An 18,427-nucleotide genomic window follows, 5' to 3' on the forward strand; every position below is an offset into this window, starting at 1 on the left:
CTTGGAGCTGATGGTTACTTCCTTAATCTTTCTCCTTTCTGTTAGCTATAAATTTGCAGCTGGATCCTAATCACATATAGCATGTAGTCACAGTGACTGAAATATTGGGGTGAATGTATGGGTGGAAGGCATTTCTCTATAGCCTCCATAAGGGAACTAAGGAAAAGTAGAAGCAAACTGCCAGAAATAAACAACTTCTAGCCAGAGTTAAAACCAAGAAGCTATGAAAAGGTCTGCCGTTCACAACTAAATAATTACGTTTCCTTAACTATCAAATACAATGTCGTCATGAAATCAGTGGAATGCAGTGCTATGTGCAGATTAAAAGGAGCTACTTATGCTTTTATTGGGGGGTGGGGGTTGCTGCCATTTTACTTGCCTCCTAAACTGGAAGATATTTGACTAGGTCTTGTACAGAACAAGTAAAAATGCATACAAATATATTCATATATGAAACAGTCCTCAGTGGTTCCAAGATAATGGAAAAGACAGCATTGCTTGATAGCTACATCTGCTGTGACTTGCCTTTTAGATTCTTTCCAACTACATAAGGATTATAAATGTCATGGAATCCATGTGAGCAGGATCAGAGAAGCCTTACCCTGCTTATCTGTAAGACAGCTCCTCATGAATGCATCATGTACTGAAAGCTCCCAGCTACAGTGCTGACAGAATGGTTAGAAACAGAGTTAATGTTGAATATTGCAGTTCTGAATCCTACTTGGCTGCACCAAAACTTGCTATTTTTTTGCCCAGTCACTTCAGTTGTTGCACTTAGATCAATATTGTCCTTGCAGTGAATTCATGGTATATTAACACTTTCATATTGAGCCATCTGTAAACTTAAAAAATCTTGCAGTATCAGGTGTGGTCCAGAGCAGAATACTCTGTGAATCAATTAAACTTTTCAAATGGTGTTCATAAACAACTACATGTATCATGCATTACAGAAATCTTTATTATGTGAAAAATTATGCCTCACTATATCCAAAACTGAAGTCTGCTAAACCTTACTCTAGCCTGGATGTGACCAGAAAATGGATAGCTGCGGCAAACTCCTCACTTTCCAAGCGAAGAACTATGATGTACCAACCAAGTTTATGAAAGGTGCTTCATGCCTGGAAACACTTCGGGCTTCCATTGATAAAGTCTGATCTATAAATACTCAAGACTTCAAACCTGTTGCCTAAAAGGAATGCTAGCCCATCTAGCACAGGCTGAATACCATCTTTTAGTACTATTGAGCCATCTGCTAACCATGGAACTGTCTTGTTGAATGGAACATCAATTTATTATTTTTTTAGCTGCTTAGGCCCTCTTTTGGAGGGGAATGGCAAGTTTTTGTAATAATGAACTCTCATCCACCCCATTGCTGACTCTAAGCTCCTGTTCAGAATATCTATGACCATCTCTGGATCTGATGAAAACGGAATATAGAGCTGAGTGTCATCAGCACGGTGATGTTGTCTCACCCTACACGGCAAATGAAATGGATTTCTACTGATTGGGGATCCATAAATAGAACTGGAAACAACATTCTTTTGAGTAGTTTTGTGAATCATTGCTTTATGCAGAAGATGGTTTGGTCTGTCTATGTAGAATCACTGGAACATATAGCAAGAAGGCTATATTGGAAAGAGACTATGGAAGTAGCCCTCTTTGAATTTAGACCCATAACTCTGAAATTGCACCCAGTACATTGTGCATCATACCCTAATATTCAGTGTATTCATCACCATAAATTGAATGAAAACATCTGTCACTTTGCAGATCACAAAGTGCACTGCAATTCTTGCCCTCCATCGCTACACAGCTATGTGAGTGATGTACACAAATAAATTAAAATACAATTAAAATGTCTTTGTGCCATTCATCGTGGATTTCTGCAGAGCCCTTCCAAGCATATCTATGGATATTCAGCAGAACTGATACGCTGTGAGGTGGTAAAGGGGAGATCTCATATTTCTTAACTGGATCGATGCTATTTAAGTTCAAAATACCATTCACATACATGAAAGTGAAGAAAGCTACTGATATCAATGCTTTGAGTCCTCACTTTTTCTCTTTCTCTCTTTTTTTCTCTTTTTTTAAGATGATGCTGCAAGTGTGATTCAGTTTGGTAAATCTGCTAAACGAACACCAGAATCAACCCAAATTGGACAGTATGGAAATGGCTTGAAATCGTAGGTATATGGATGGCAACCACCTGAACTTGGGCTTTGGCTTAGAATATGAGTTGTGTGTTATTTAGAATAGAAAAGTCGAATATATTTTCTGAATAAATTTTAAAAAATGAGTGTTGTCCCAAATACATTAGAATTTCTGAGTGTCTTTGCTAGCTTTTAGATCTAGGTTTTCCTATGAGAGTCTTTGTCTTGCAATTCTTTCAGGAAATTGAGCTTAGCTTTAAATCCACAGCGTTCCTGAGCACTTCCTGCAGATGCTACGTTAGCTTTTATAGGTAATAAAGAGCACCCTGGATCAGGCTCATTAATATTCTGGTATACAAACCATAAATCAGCTGTACATAGATGTTAATTGAGGACAAGATGTATCTTGTGGTCTCTTCACCGCTACTTGCTATAAGAGATTAGACTGAATATACATATTGGAGATTTTAATAATGATAGAAGCTACAAGCACCCATCTGTTTGCTAGTTTTAATTAGCCAAGATGGGCAAGGGTTGAGTGAAAAAGTCGTAGACTGAACCATTCAGATCTTCTGGTCCATATATTTGAGTGTTAGTAAATGAAACATTCCTCTAAGAAGCTGAAAGAGACATAATGTGTATTGCTGGATTCCTCAGAATGAACTAACAGCAGTTCTTTCAAAGGTGGCCTTCGTACAGGGCTCTGAAGAAGTCAGTTGATGGCCTCGGCATTCCAAGCCATGCTATTCTCTGTCAGTGACGGAGGGAATCCAGACTGACTCTGCAAATCATTTTGTCTGCAAATTTCCCATGAAGATGTTTAATTGTGGAGTGATTCAACTGGAGGATTTTCTGACTTCAATAGACATCACCAAGGCTTATCTTCATGTGCTGATATACCTGAAACATTGAAGTCTAAATTTTCTTTATGATCCAATGCACTTCCAATGTCCTTAGTCAACAGAATGGAACATTAAAACTTACAGTGAGATTTGTTTCTTGTAAATGGATGGAGATTTCAATCCCACCTGGAATACTACTTGTCGTTTCTTCAAAGCTTCTACCAATTGAGTGTCCCCCCCCCTTAATGTGGTCATTTGAAGAAAGTCTGGATTCACGCCAGCACCTTGATGACAGTGAGCTCGATCCCAGATCAATTGGGAGGAAAAATTTCACAAAGTACCTCATACACAAGAAATGAAGAACACAGGACTCTAGATTTCATGTTAAGCAGTTTCAGTTTGGATTTCAAGTTAACTACCATCTCCTTCAAGCCCAAACTCTGGAGGAAGGCTATCCAAGTTTCCAGACAGAGTGAATTTGTATGTTGACAAATAAGAGGAACACTTTTTTGGAAAGTGTACTAGGAAACTGCCTGTGTCTGGGAGATATGGATTCATTCCGTTTCCTTAATGATGATGGATATTGCAGAAACCTTGAACATACTTACAGATTTTTTTTTTGTAGAGCAGAAATAATACTCGTGAACGGTGGCTTACAATGAAGTATCTTGGACCTGTTTATGCATTGGGTGTGTCTGGTACTTTGAGTTCTGTCAGCAAGAAGTTCCACTTTCTTTGGAATGATACATACGTTTTCCTATGTTTCCACGAATAACCAAAACTCTTTGGAAGCTTCAGAGCACAAGCACTATTTGAAAACTGATATCTCTGCAAGCAATAGTTTACCATACTCTTTTCCCACACAGTTAGGTGTGTGTTCCTCCAGGCAGAGAATTCCTGATCCAAGGCAGACTCTGTTACTGCATGAATATTCTGTTCTGCACCCTCTTGTGTATTACCTTATGTGCAAGATGGACTTCTTGCCAGATTTCCTCGATAAGAAAATATTATACCCTCAAAGCCAATATTTGCTGACTCTTGACAACTTTTTTAATGTAGACACTCAACTTCAGCTGTAAACACTAAGCCGCATGCCTTATACCTCCCATGGGATTTCTCAGAGATTCAAATGACTTAGTGGTGATGATAGAATCATGGAGTTAGAAGGGACCTCCAGGGTCATCTAGTCCAATCCCCTGCACAATGTAGGAAATTCACAACTACCTCCCCTTGCCCCCCCCCCACACACCCAGTGACCCTTGCTTCATGCCCAGAAGATGGCAAAACACTGTCGGGATTCTTAGCCGGACTGGCCTAGGGAAAATTGCTACCTGACCACAAGGTGGCAATTGGCATTACCCTGGGCATATAAGAAGGGGCCACAAGAATTAAGCACTGATGTTACCCTTCCTGCCCTCCCTCTCATGATCTGCCTAGGTCCGCAGAATAAGCATTGCTGTCAGATGGCCATCTAGCCTCTGCTTAAAAACCTCCATAGCAGGAGAACCCACCACAGCCTGAGGAAGCCTGTTCCACTAAGGGATCACTCTGTCAGGAAGTTCTTCCTAATGTTTAGCCAAAAACTCTGGTTCTGATCCGACCTTCTGGGGCAATGGAAAACAACTCAGCGCCATCCTTTGTAGGACCGCCTTTCAAGTACTTGAAGATGGTTATTATATCACTTCTCAGTCGTCTCCTCTACAGGCTAAACGTACCGAGCTCCTTCAACCTTTCCTCATAGGACTTGGTCTCCAGACCTCTAACCATCTTTGTTGCCCTCCTCTGGACTCGCTCCAGCTTGTCTATATCCTTCTTTAGTTCTGGTGCCAAATTACTGCCTAGACAAGTCTCCCCCATTCTATAATTATACATTTGTTTTTTTCCTACTTAAATGCAGAACTTTAAATTTATCGCTGTTGAAATTCATTATATTTGTTTTAGCCCAGTTTTCTAGCCAGTCAACATCATCCTGTATCCTGACTCTGTCTTTTATTGTATTTGCTACTCCTCCCAATTTAATAAGTATTCCTTCATCAAAATCATTTATAAAAACATTGAACAGAACAGGTCCCAGGACTGATCCCTGAGGCACTCGTCACTCTTCTCCAAGAGGACGAGGAACCATTAACAAGCACTCTTTGGGTGTGATCTGTTAACCAATTACAGATCCCCCTAACAGTAATAGGATCCAAACCACATTTGACCAACTTCTTAACAGGGATATTATGTGGTACCTTATCAAAAGCCTTACTGAAATCAAGCTAAACTATGTCTACAGCATTCCCCTGATCCAGCAAGGTAGTAACTTTATAAAAAAAAAAAAGACAAGGTTAGTCTGACATGGCTTGTTCATGCTGGCTCTTAGTAATCACAGCCATCCTTTCTGAATGCTCAAGGACTGACTGTTTGATGATTTGTTCTGAAACTTTTCCAGGTATAGGCATCAAGCTGTCGGGTCAGTAGTTACCTGGATCCTCCTTTTCCCCCCTTTTGAAGATAGGGACAACATTTGCCTGCCTCCAATCTTCTGGCACCTCACCTGCTCTCCAAGAATTCTCAAAAATGATGGACAGAGGCTCAGAAATTACATCTGCAAGTTCTTTTAGTACCATTGGGTGCAATTCATTTGGCCCTGAAGATTTGGTTTACTATCCCATGCCAGTCTTACGCTATAACTCCCTTCCCCCATCATGTGTTCTGTTATTGCCATGTTGGGCACCATTTCCCTTGCAGGAGAAAACTGAGGAAAAGGAGGAATTGAGTAGTTCTGCCCTCTCTTCACCACCTGTTACAATTTTACTTTCCTGTCCCTGAAATGGGCCTACTATCTCCTTGCTGTTTTTCTTATGTTGAACATAAAGAACCCTTTTTTGTTGTTTTTAGCATCTCTTGCTAGCCTAGGCTTATACTGAGCTTTATCAAAAAGAGTCCAGTAGCACCTTTAAGACTAACCAATTTTATTGTAGCATAAGCTTTCGAGAATCAAGTTCTCTTCGTCAGATGCATGGTACAGAAACAGGATCTACTGAGCTTTAGTTTTTCTAACACACCCTACAAGCATTGGTTATTTGTTTATATTCATCCTTAGTTATAAGGCCCTCCTTCCATTTCCTAAATGAGTCTTTTTTATTTCTCAACTCGTTAGAAAGCTGTTTATGGAGCCATCTTGGCTTCTTTAGACTCCTCCTGCTTTTCCTTCTCATAGGAATCGTTTGTGATTGCGCCTTCAATATTTCACCTTTAATAAACTCCCATCCTTCTTGAACTCCCTTCTCCTTAAGTATTTCTTACCGTGGGATTCTACCCAGCATAATTTCAATTTCTTAAAATTTTCTTTCCTGAAGTCCAACCTATATGTCTGACTACGTACAGCTTTTCCCTTCCCCAAGATTGTAAATTCCAAAATTACATGGTCACTGCTCCCCAGGGTGCCCACTACTTTCACCCCGTCAACCAGTTCTTCCCTGTTGGTGAGAACCAAGATAACAGAACCCCTTGTTTCCCTCTCCACTTTCTGGAAAAATGAAGTTGTCAGCAAGACAAGTCACGAATTTATTTGTCCTTTCATTTTTAGTCATTAGACTTCCAACAGATATCCAACAGATATCCAGGTAATTGAAATCTCCCATGACCACTGTGTCTCGTCACTTTGAGAACTTTGTAATTTGTTCTAGGAGCATCTCATCCAAGTCCTCCACCGGGCTTGATGGTCTATAGCAGACCCCCACCATAATATTATTATTATTATTACTCCTTTTATTTTTACCCAGAGACTTTCAACTGAACTTCCATGCTCAAATACATCTATTTCCTCACAAGTACATGCCTCCTTTTCATATAATGCTCCTTCTTCCTATGGGTGTGCGATTTGGATTTCCAATTTGGGATAAATATCTGAATCATACCCGATTTGTAAAGATTCAGGATTTCCATATCAGGCCCAGCATGCTGGCCCCACTTCAGAAATGCTGAATCAAAGCTTCCCAAAGCAATTCGGGTCGCCTCGGGAAGCTTCAGGGAGCTTTCAAACCCCAATGGATGGCTCCAGCTGTTCAGCGGAGGAGGATCCCCCTGCAGGCCAGCTAAAGTTTAAAGGGCTCTTTCCGTGCTTCAGCTGGCCTGCAGCAGAGAAAGGCCTCTTTAAACTTCAGCTGGCCCACAGCAGGGAAAGGACTCTTTAAACTTTAGCTGGCAGGTGGCAAGGAAAGGGTCCTTTAAACTTTAGCTGGCCAGCAGGGGATCTCCCTGCCGGCCAGCTAGAGCATGGGAAGTCCTGCCACTGGTTATTTCACCCAATTTGAGGGGGAGGAGGGAACCCCTCTCCTCCCCCTCCCATTGAGTGAAATAAGTGGTGGGGCTATTTCTGGTAAAACTGAATCTTTCTGTCCCTGCACACCCCAACTCCTTCCCCGTTCCTTATTTATATATCCCTTTTAAACAAGTCATATCCCTCAATCCTAGTGATAACTTAGTGGTGACTGTCTCCATACGAATTTCATACAGTGAGCAACACAATGAAATTGAATGAATAGAGCATGATATGATCAACAGTTTCACATTCTTTTAAAAATTATATTGATGAATTACAGCATTTTTTAATTTCGTAGTCATAGCCATATTTTAAAAGTTTGTATCCATGTTTAAAATACATAATGCATAATATCAAATAATTTAAATTCACTGATTGTTAACTATAATATAATAAGCAATTTTGTTCCAAGCAATCATTTGTCTTTTAATTGAGTTTAATATTATACCTTCAGTATTTGTTTTTTAATTACCATTAAGACTAGGTCTGAGGAAGATAGGAATATTGAATTATCATTAGATGTGGCAGGATTATTTGAAGGAAAGATTGAAATTCCATTTTCTTCCATAGGTCTGAATAGCAGCCATCTGCTTACATGGTGGAAATGCTTGATACTGATTTTATGGTACTGGGATAATAAACAAGAATATATCGATTTACTTGATTTTTCTTCCTATTTTTTATTAGGAAATCAATAGCAGAAAATGTATTTTTATACTTAAGCTAAACTTGTGGAAGATTATAGTTAACTGCACATTATGTTTTCCCTAGATCAGATAGTGAGGTATGTTTAGAAGTTCCACTCTTCATATTGAGACCACAGTACTCTAAGAGAACAAGCTTGGACCTTCATCTCATGCTATATTCTCAACCTGAAAAGACTTGGGGGGCATTTTTCCACAATGTGGCAAATAGTGTCCCATCCAAGCTGTATCATGTTGAAAAATGGCATGGGCAGGAAAGTCTTAAGCCCCTTCTCCACACTCTGTGGTCCCATTGTGAATTGGACCATTACGCACATAGGAAGTACACTTCCACATGACCTGGCGATGTCCCCAGGGAAAAACATAATGTGTTGTTCAGGCCATATTTAATGTATATAACTAGCAAAATAAGCCTACTTCTTTTGTCTGTGACTAACCATTACACGTGTTCTGTTTTGAGTAAAACCAGTCAGTCATTATATATTCTAATGCAGAAATCTGTCTGCAGGGGCTCCATGCGGATTGGCAAGGATTTCATTCTCTTCACTAAGAAAGACAACACCATGACTTGCCTTTTCCTGTCTCGTACATTTCATGAAGAAGAAGGAATTGATGAGGTTTGCACACCGTTTTAATTTTAAAAATCAAATTACAAACACTAGTCTGTGTAAGCTAAAGTCCTTTTCTTGATTCTCAAGGGTAAAGACTGCTTTTCATTGCATTTATGTTGTCGTATGTGCTGGCTTTTTGGCTTTTTTACGATGACGCTTTTTGATGTAGGCTTTTTTTAAAGTTTTCTCAACACTGATTTCCTTTCTTTGCTAAATGTAAAGCTATAATTCCTGACTTTTTATAGTTAAAGACAATTTAAAATACCTGAATAGAATAATCACATACTTATTTAAAAAAAAAAAGCCTGGAAGAAAGGCTCCCGCTGATACTAAAAACTTCACAGGCTTAGCACCAGCTAAAAGGCTTTGTGAGGAGGGTGTTTTATAATCAAAGGGGTCTCTACAGAGGAAACCCTGGGTTACTTGGCAATCCACCTTTTTTAGGAAACTGGGTGATGGCTGGATTAATGGGTCAAGTTCACATGGATATAAGCTGTGCTTCAAATACTCTAGTCCCAGAATGTGTAAGGCTTTTGTTGCCTCCATCACATAGATAAAAAAGGAAAAGTCTAAAGCGAGACTGAACAATAGATGCTAAATAGCAGGAACAAAATAACAAAACAAAGGCAGCGTCATGTGGTACATTGTCATAATCTATCTTGGATGTAATTTGAACATAGATAATTGTGGCCAAGTTAGCTTTCTCGAGGAAGGGTGACAGATGGTGAGCCAGCCAAAAGTGACCAAAGATACAATGTGCCACAGAAGAGATTTGACTTTTCATTTGTAAGCATGGACCTAATAGCGTCCCTAGGATGAGAACCAGTTCTTTGAAGAGTGCAGAACAAGCTGACTCTTCAGTGCCAGATTTGGTATGTCGCCAACCAACAGCACCTCTTTCAAACGAGAGGCACTATAGGTAATCTGTTGGCTAAATCACTTTATCTGCTATACTCTTGAAAAAATGATGCCTAGTCTCCAGAGGCAGTAAAAAAGGATCACCTTTTACATTGGGTTCTGGAAGCAGTAGTTTTGACCATATCATAGGACAATTGAATTTTAGTAAACCTGTCAAAAGACCTTTTGTTCCTGTCTCTTTGAACTGTAGGTAATTGTTCCTCTACCCACCTGGAATGCTCGTACTGGGGAGCCCTTAACAGACAACATGGAGAAATTTGCCATTGAGACTGAACTGATTTACAAATATTCTCCCTTCAAATCAGAGCAAGAAGTAATGGAGCAGTTCAGGAAGATTCCTGGGGATAAAGGTGAGGTGTTGTCACTGTTCCCTGTTTGTGATAAGGTCAGGACTGTATGTTCTCTGCACTAAAAATCTGCATCAGCTGGAGTAGCGCATACTTGCAAGATTTAATTCTTCCACTCACTTTGTTGTTAAAACTATGTAGATTAACTAGATCCTTTCCCAGTACCAGTGTGGGAGATTCCTCAATCCATGTCCTGCCTGATCTGTGACAACAGGAAACATTCAGAGCACTGCCTTTTCTTAGACCTTCTTCCAGCAGCTTTTTTCCTTTCCTTCTTTTCTACTCTTCCTTCTCTGCACTAGTCAGCTAGACAAGGAGCCAGCTTCATGCCAAGAAAGGCACAGAAAAGGACTGCTATTTTTATGACCATTTCACAGATGGTGGTTGCTACAACTGGAGCGGTCTCTAATTAGCTGTGTGACAACTTCTACTATGCTCACAACTGGCAGTACCATGAACCAGGCCACAACACAAGGCACTATTATTTGGGGGCCATTGTGGAGTCCTAGGTCCAGAAGAACAACGTCTTACTGTGGGCCCAATGGTTTCTCTGGTGATTGCTGTCTCGTTAAGGATATCTAGTGGTATAGAAGAATATTGACAAATCTCTTAAGAACCCAGGGGACCTCTCTTTGTGGAAGACTCATGAGGCCTCAGAATTGGCTGTTATATCTAGCGCTGCTAAATCCATTTTTGCAAGGACTTCCATTCTCTGACTAGAGATCCAATAAGAGCCATAATCTGATGATACAAAATTTTGACATCCTCCATAAGGGTCTGATGCTGCCTGTAGTCTTCATGCCTGACTTGTGTCCAAGAAGAATGATAAATGGAGATACTAGACCTGAAATACCAACTGATCTGCGAGCAGAAGGAAATTCCTCTCAGCCTCTCCTCAGTCCTACAAGTCTTCACCAAGCTCATGATCACTCTTGTAGTGCACCTTTTGGATTGGGGCATTCACTTGTACCTCTCCCTGTACAATTTTCTCCTCCCTCAGGAGCAGTAGAGTATGGATTTATAGAATACCACCAACACTATTTAGGATCACAGATTTTTGGTAAAACATCTTAAGAATGACTGTTTCCTTTTCAGTCAATTACGCATCTTGGAACATAGACACCCCAAATGCAAAAATCTCCCTTTGGAAAGGACCATCAAAACATCATCCTCCAGCCCATGAAAAAGTCGTTGGCGGACTTGATAACTTTGATGAAGATCTCATGATTTCATGTCAGGATATGTTCTGGGAGCAGCCTGCATTCCCGTCCCCTGCATTGAATGCTGTGGCATCATCAGGACAGTGTTGTACAATAGCGTCACCTTTCCAGCATCATCTTACATGCAGTCTACAGTTGTTGCTATGGTGGCTATCATACCAGAATGTGGATGAAGACAGAACCTTGAAAGAACTAATATTTATCCATATTCCTAAACACATATGGATGACACATTGTCATCCATATCCCAAAACACATGATAATAATTAAAAAAAAAGGATCAGGTCCAAATTGGCCATGGCCCGCCCGTAACAAACCAATAACAGGATGGAGTTTCTTCAGAAACCCTGGATTCGAAATAGTAATGAAAATTTTCTCAGTGCACACGCCTACTGATGATCCCCTTACACATCCCTGGGCCAAGTAATATTTCCCCAACTTCTTTTGCCACTAGAGTCTTAAACAAGGCCATCCATGAAAATGAAGACTTCATCTTCATAGTTCCCTATTCAGCAAATAGGCTGTGGTTCTCTAACCTTTACCATAGAAGTTCATCCCTTGTGGATTATTTCCCTAACCCCATGACTTCTTTATTCAGTGGTTCTTTCTGTATCCTAAGACATCATGGTACCCACTTGAGTCTCGGAGAAAAATTCTACAATCTGTCAGCTATTCTCAACAGGCCATCAACATTCTGTTTGCTTCTAGAAGCAATTCAGCAAAGGATCTATGAGATCTAAATGAATGCATTCTATTTTATGGTGTCGATGAAATCACATCAACCATCTATCTGCCAGGGACAAAGAGTTGCAAAACTTCCTGCATTCTGATCTATTTGCCACTTCCTTATAAAAGGCATCTTGATTAATCCCCCAACCATTTGCTTCTTTTTCATGTGGGACCTGCATAACATAATTAGGATCCTGCTCAAGAAGCCTTTTGTTTTATTCAAATGTATTATGCTTTGAATCCTTTTCATCAAGATGGCTTTCCTTGTCACTTCCTCCTTTGCTGGAACAGTAGCTGATCACAGTGCCTTAATGGCCAGGAAGAAGAATAGATCCCACCTTCATCCCAAAAGTGAACACACGATTTTATAGAAAGTGAGAGGATTTTTCTTGAGTTCCACATCTGGCCACAGTCATGAGAGGAATAAACATCCATTGGATGATAAATGCACTGAACCCTAAACAATAAGACTCACTTTCTGTCCTTTTCACTCCCTCCTTCAAGACAAGAAATATATTGAAAAGTATCATAGGGAGGATAGATAAAAGCATGCATGTTGGTCCATGGATGGCATCAGACTCCGAGCCAGCCCCACCAGTGAGGCAGCCTTTATCGCTCGTGTTGCCTGGGGCTTCACATCAGGGCAGCCCCAAGGTGTCAACACCTTCAACCACAGAGGAGGCCATGGTGGGATCAGGAAAAAATGCACAGTACCAGCAGGTACCCAGACATTGAGGCATGGAGAGGGGCAGGCCAGGGTGGGAGCAGGAGAAATCACCCCGGCACAGCAACTGTCCAGGCACTGAGGTCTAGATGGGGCAATCCTGGAGGAAGCAAGTGTGGACACAGAGGGCCTACTGTCTATGCGAGCCAGCCCCAGGGCACAGCACTTAGGGCCCCAGGAGCCTGTCCTTGATCAAATTCTCCAATGGAAGACTTCTCATAGGTCAGTGGAAATCTCTGCCTGGAGGGGAAAGAGATGAGCAGAGGACCTGGCAAGGAGCCCAGCAGTTGGAGGCCAGATTCCATGTGCAGCCGATGGAGCCACTTCAAATAAGATTGTCCCCTAGTGGAATGATGCACATGACAACCTGGTCAGTCCACCCACCACCTCTGATCCTAATGATACAGATTTCTGGATTCCGTCTCTTTGCCCTTTTGGACAGTGGGAGCTCCATTTCCATGTTTCACACTGGGTTGTTGCCACCCTGCTGGTCATCTGACCCTGCTGGTCATCTGAACAGCCTTGATTGCATGCTTCCATCAGCACATAGAGCAATGTTTAACATTATAGGACTTTCCAAGGAGAAATTAGAGAGGTGGAACTCGTTCATGTGGCAGCAATGTCCTACTCATTACTCCTGGGTCACGATGCATAAGGATTCCACCATACGATGCATGCAACCATGGCTCCTCGGAAAGCCTGACTGATGGATTATCCAGTTGTCAGCCCCAGCAGTCCTAGTATGGGAGCAACAGAGCTGAAGCGCAGATCCAGATTTCCTAGTGGCCCCGGATTTGAGTATGATCCTGTAATCCCTGTGCAGCAGTGTGACAATGAATGAAGATGTGGTCCAAGATGAACAGTAGTTCCGTCAGCTAGTGCAGGAGGGGGGTGCTTGGTGTACGCTTGCTGTGGGGCATTGAGTGAAGATACGCCAGTTGCTGGTGCCCCAGCAGTACAGCGAAGAGGTTTGGGACCTCTGCTCATGGGATCTTTGCACATGAGCATTTGTGAGCTGGCCACTGAAGGGTCAAAAACACACCAGTACATATCCTGGACCACTTTTTTTGGCCCTCAGTGGCCCAGAATGTATGGGAATTTTGTAAGACCTGCCCTGTGTATCAGCAGGCCACTGCCTGTACTCCACCCAGAGCACCTTTGGCTCCACTGTTTGTAATCCAGACCTGCTTTGTGGGACCGCTACTGTGGACACCATGGGGCATTGATACCTTCTGGTGATCACGGACTGTGCAATGCAGTACCCGGAAGCTGTTCTCCTCCACAATATGTGGACTGCAGGGGTAGCCTGGGTGCTGTTCAACTTTTTTGCCCAGGTAGAACTGCCCAAGGAAGTCCTGACAAACCAGGGAACCCCGTCAACCATACTGATGAAACACCTATGTCAATCACTTGACATCTGCCAAATCTTCACATCCATCTATTACCCTCAGATGGTCTGATTAGTTTAATCAGATGCAGAAATCCATGCTCCAGAAGTTGGTCTACAATAGGCCTAGCCAATGGGACTTATATATGGAGTCTCTGCTGTTCATTGTATGGGAGACCCTCCAGGCATCTACCATGTATACCCTATTTGAGCTCCTGTATATGTGGAAACCACAGGGAATCCTGGATTTGGTGGAAACCTGGTGGACAACCCCAAGCACCGAGAAGGATTATCTTTGCCAGCATATGTGTGCCTGCAGAGAGGCCAGTCAGCACCTCCAGAGTGCCCAGCAGACCCAAAAAAACACCATGACCAGGAAACTTGGATCCGTACTTTAGAGTCGGGGAGCAAATTGTTGGTCAGCCATCAGGAGTGGCTAAAATCATGGCAATGCTTGACAGAGACTGTTCCTGGTGGCCCAGGTCTTGGGGTCAGTATCATTCAAGGTCTAGTTGAAAACAGAAAGAGGCTGCATGTAAATGTTTTGAAGGAGTGGCAGGAGCAGCTGTCTCAAGAATGTCAACTGGCAGAGGAACTCCCTGAACTTGTGGATAGGGAACTTCCTTGGGGCCGCCTTGATGCAACCAACTTGTTGTCCCTGTTGCATGAAGGATTGACATCCTCCCAACAGGACTAGATCTGACACTTATGCTAGGTTTCCAGGTTTTATCTCACAGACTAGGCCATGGCCATTTGCTATCGCACATGATCCCCACCCCCGCCAGGTAGGTAGCCTGAGCACCCTGGCAGATGTTTCTGATGAAGAGGTGGGAAGCAGTGGCCCAAGATGTAGATGACATGTTCCAGTTGGGTGTCTTCAAGTTCTCCCACAGAGCATGGTAGAGCACGATAGTCCTGGTGCTCAAACCAGATTGCAGCACCTGGTTCTGTGTTGATTACCAAGAGATGAACAAAATAGCCTAATTCAGCATATATACAATGCCCTCCACAGACCTCCTTATTAACCAGCTGAGTACTGCACAGTGCTTGTCCAGCCTTGATTTAACAGGAGCATTGGCAGATGCCCATGAACCCGGTAGATAAAGAAAAGATGGGTTTCGTGACTCCATAGTTACTGTTTCAGTTCAGAGAAATATGTTTTAGGCTTAACAATGCTTCAGCCACCTTTCGGAGGTTGGGAAACAGGATCTTAGCTCAGAGCCACCTTGGTTTACATTGAAGATAAAATAATCTTCAGCCCTTGCATGTCCAGCACCTCCGGATCATGTTGCAGGCCCTGCAGGTGGCCAGCCTAAAACTAGACTGGGAAAGAGCCATATGGGCTTTTGAGATCTAAAATGTCTGGGCTGTTTGGTCAGCTAGGGTTAGCTGAAACCTCTCCTGAAGAAGGTAGTCAAACTGGAACAGAACTCAGCCCTGACAACCAGGAAACAAATGAGATGGTTTCTTGGCCTCATCGGCCACTATAGTAAATGTTATACTACTTTGCCAGTTATGCTAGCTTGCTGTTGGATTGCCTCTGAAAGGATCTGCCCTCCGAGATTCAGTGGACACCAGTAGGTTACCTCACCTTCAATGCCTGGTGTTCATCTCCTGTCAGACGTGCCTGTTCTAAAGAACCCCCAGAGTGCGACAAACAGTTCCTAGTCCATATGGATGCATCCAGTTCAAACCTGGGAGCTGCCCTATCCTAGGAGGTGGGTGAGCAGGAGCACCTCATCTTATTTATCAGCAGGAAGCTGCAGCCATCAGAAATAAAGTGCACCACAATAGAGGAGGAAGCCCTAGCAGTGATACCATCTAGTTAATAATCATTTACACTTTTCAGCAATCATGTATCCCTCCAGTGGATGGTGTGCATAAAGGAACACAGTGCCCATATCCTAAGGACGTACCTGTCTATTCAACCTTTCAGTTTCACCATAAGCCACTGGCCAGGGAGGTAGCATGCGAGTGCCAACTAAATGTCTTAGATCTTTGCGGGCACCGCAGCCCTCAATGAGTGCTCACTTTTGCAAGTATTAACTGGGGGACTGCCCACACAGGAACCAGAGAGACTCCAGCTGATGTGTTTAGCCCTATGGAATGGGTGAGTTAACCCCTTACAAGGAAGTTCTCAATTCCACTACTGAGAAAAAAGCCCTTTCTACCACAGTGTCTTATGTTTCATTTTCAAGATGCCAAATCTCAGTTTTGTACTGTATGATGGATGAATACATGTTAGTTTCTGCCCCAAAGAGGGTATGTATACAAGGTAATTAACACCATTGTGTCTCATGCTACAGGGACTCTGGTGATCATTTTCAACCTTAAACTAATGGATAATGGAGAACCTGAACTGGATGTTACTTCTGACCCAAGAGATATCCAGATGGCTGAAACTCCACCAGAGGGGACGTAAGTGTGACATTACTGGCTGCTAAGCCTTGTGCATGCTAGAAAGCGTGGCAGGATGCCTCTTGCTCTCTAGTAGCTGAAATATTATTCATTTATTTCTGAGGAAGAAAAGCTTCACTCCTTGCATTCAATCCTTCATAGAGACAACTGCATGTAATATCTGAGCTGCAGTTCCCTGGGAAAGGAAGATGGAATTGTGGGCAGTGAGGGAAGCTGAGCCATTTGAAATGTTGAAGAAACACAGTCTGTCCTTGGATGTGTTGGGCTTGAAGTCTACATTTCCCAGGAGTTGGGACAGTCATGCACAGACTTTATTTGGGCAAGAAGAAGGTTGGAAGCGCTCAGCAAAAGTTGAAGTATGGAAGGTTAATACAAAACCGCTTGTTCGTTCACATTGCGATGGCAATTTTTAAACCACAGGGGAACAGCACAGCCACAAATGCAAGCTTCCTTCCAAGGAAGTCAGCTCTGGCTTTTAACTAGCCCTAACTCGAAACTCAAAACTCCACAAATTTAGACAGAACCTTGTAGTAAGCTATTGCTGCTCACCCTGCCTGTTTTTTGCATCCTGGGCATATGCAGAGAATTCAGGCAAGGATTTGGATCTCATCTGTACCAGTTTTGAAGGTTAGAAACAGTGAGAATTTCTCTTGCAACTTTTGATCTTCCTAGAAATGCGGAAGTCTGGGAAAAAATGAAGGAAAAGTTTTTTTTTCTGTAGAGGACTTCCCCTCCTCCTACTTTATGGACATTTTGGAGAGCACCGGGGGGGGGGGGACTTGTGTGAAACGTTCTCTTCTTGGAATTAGTGTAGTGTTTTCTCAGATTTTCTGCAATTATTTTGATCTGCTTGACTGAAGAGTAGAGAATGGAAGAGTTGCTCAGTTTGATTGAATCAATAATGAGAAGAATTATATCTCTATGTTGGCCTTACAGTTGAGGATATATAATTTTACAGACTACAGTTAACCACACAATGGGGTACAACTTGCAAATGAATGGAATTGTACTGATTTTTGTCTTCAAGAAGCATGCATGGACTGTTTCTAGGCATCAGAATGGATTTCCTGACTTCTGTAATCCTTTCTCTCTTAGAAAACCGGAGCGTCGTTCCTTCCGTGCATATGCCGCTGTACTGTACATTGATCCCAGAATGCGAATCTTCATCCATGGACACAAAGTACAAACCAAGCGCCTTTCCTGTTGCTTGTACAAGCCTCGGTATGAGCCATGCTGAAGAGTTTCTCTTGCAACTGGTGTTGTATATGCCATAGCTCTGCCAGAGTACTGGGAACAGGGTCCAATTTGCTAAAGATCCCTTCTTTCTCTCTTTTTTTTAAAAAAAACAACATTCTGTTCCTTTATAGTTCAAAAGATACCTTTGAAAATACGCAGACAGTACTTAATGTGATCTCAGAGCGGAGATTAAATAAATGTGGGTTCAGTGCCCATAGAGCTCTCGGTGCTTCCCATTAGTTGCAAGCATGACAGAATTTTTTTGGTCTTCTTGATACAGAGCTTTTGTGCTGTCACTGCAGAATTGTTTAAAACATATTGTACTTGCTGAATTTCACACATGGGAATGGGCCTCTGAAGAAGACAGAACTTCCTAAAAACTGCGTAGGTATAGTGACATCTCACACCTAGGGCTGTGCCAGTGCCTTTCTGCTCAGTTTCTTTCTGACTTTGCATAGAAAAGAAGTAGGAAGACATTCTTCTCATACTTCACATACTTCTTTTTGGATACATCTGCAAAGACCCGTTTTGGAGAATTGCTGTTTTGCTGTAACAAGATTCCCAAGTTGCAGTTGCATGAGTCTTGCCTCACATGTTTATACAAATGTTTAAATCACAGTCAAAACAAAAATACACATCCCGATTAGAGTGTCTTCAGGCTTTTATGTAGAAGGTGGCTCTTTGAATGATATTCCCCAGCCAGCTCATTCTTTGTCTTCTATATCACATCTGACTTCACCAGTTTTTGCCCCCAAGTCCTCCACCAGTTGATCCAGTTCAGACCCTCTTGAGAGTGGCTCAACCATGCTTAAGCCCTCCACTCTCAAGCTCA

The 18,427-nt window shown here is 42.2% G+C and overlaps 1 protein-coding gene across 6 annotated transcripts in view; it reads left to right on the forward strand.

Annotated features, from left to right (window-relative positions):
* The window catches only part of MORC2 (MORC family CW-type zinc finger 2), a 75,794-nt gene that overhangs the window by 26,884 nt on the left and 30,483 nt on the right, over positions 1 to 18,427 (forward strand). For 4 of the 6 annotated variants that reach the window (XM_054995960.1, XM_054995962.1, XM_054995961.1 and 1 more), the window contains 5 exons: positions 2,093 to 2,183; positions 8,514 to 8,622; positions 9,725 to 9,884; positions 16,248 to 16,359; positions 17,455 to 17,580. In XM_054995960.1, the coding sequence (XP_054851935.1) occupies positions 2,093 to 2,183; positions 8,514 to 8,622; positions 9,725 to 9,884; positions 16,248 to 16,359; positions 17,455 to 17,580 (598 nt within the window). Of the gene's footprint in view, positions 1 to 2,092; positions 2,188 to 8,513; positions 8,623 to 9,724; positions 9,885 to 16,247; positions 16,360 to 17,454; positions 17,581 to 18,427 lie in introns of all 6 variants that reach the window. The other 2 variants (XM_054995964.1, XM_054995965.1) reach the window with 2 other exon arrangements.

This window comes from Eublepharis macularius, chromosome 13 (assembly GCF_028583425.1).
Source record: "Eublepharis macularius isolate TG4126 chromosome 13, MPM_Emac_v1.0, whole genome shotgun sequence".
NCBI classification, from domain to species: Eukaryota; Metazoa; Chordata; class Lepidosauria; order Squamata; family Eublepharidae; genus Eublepharis; species Eublepharis macularius.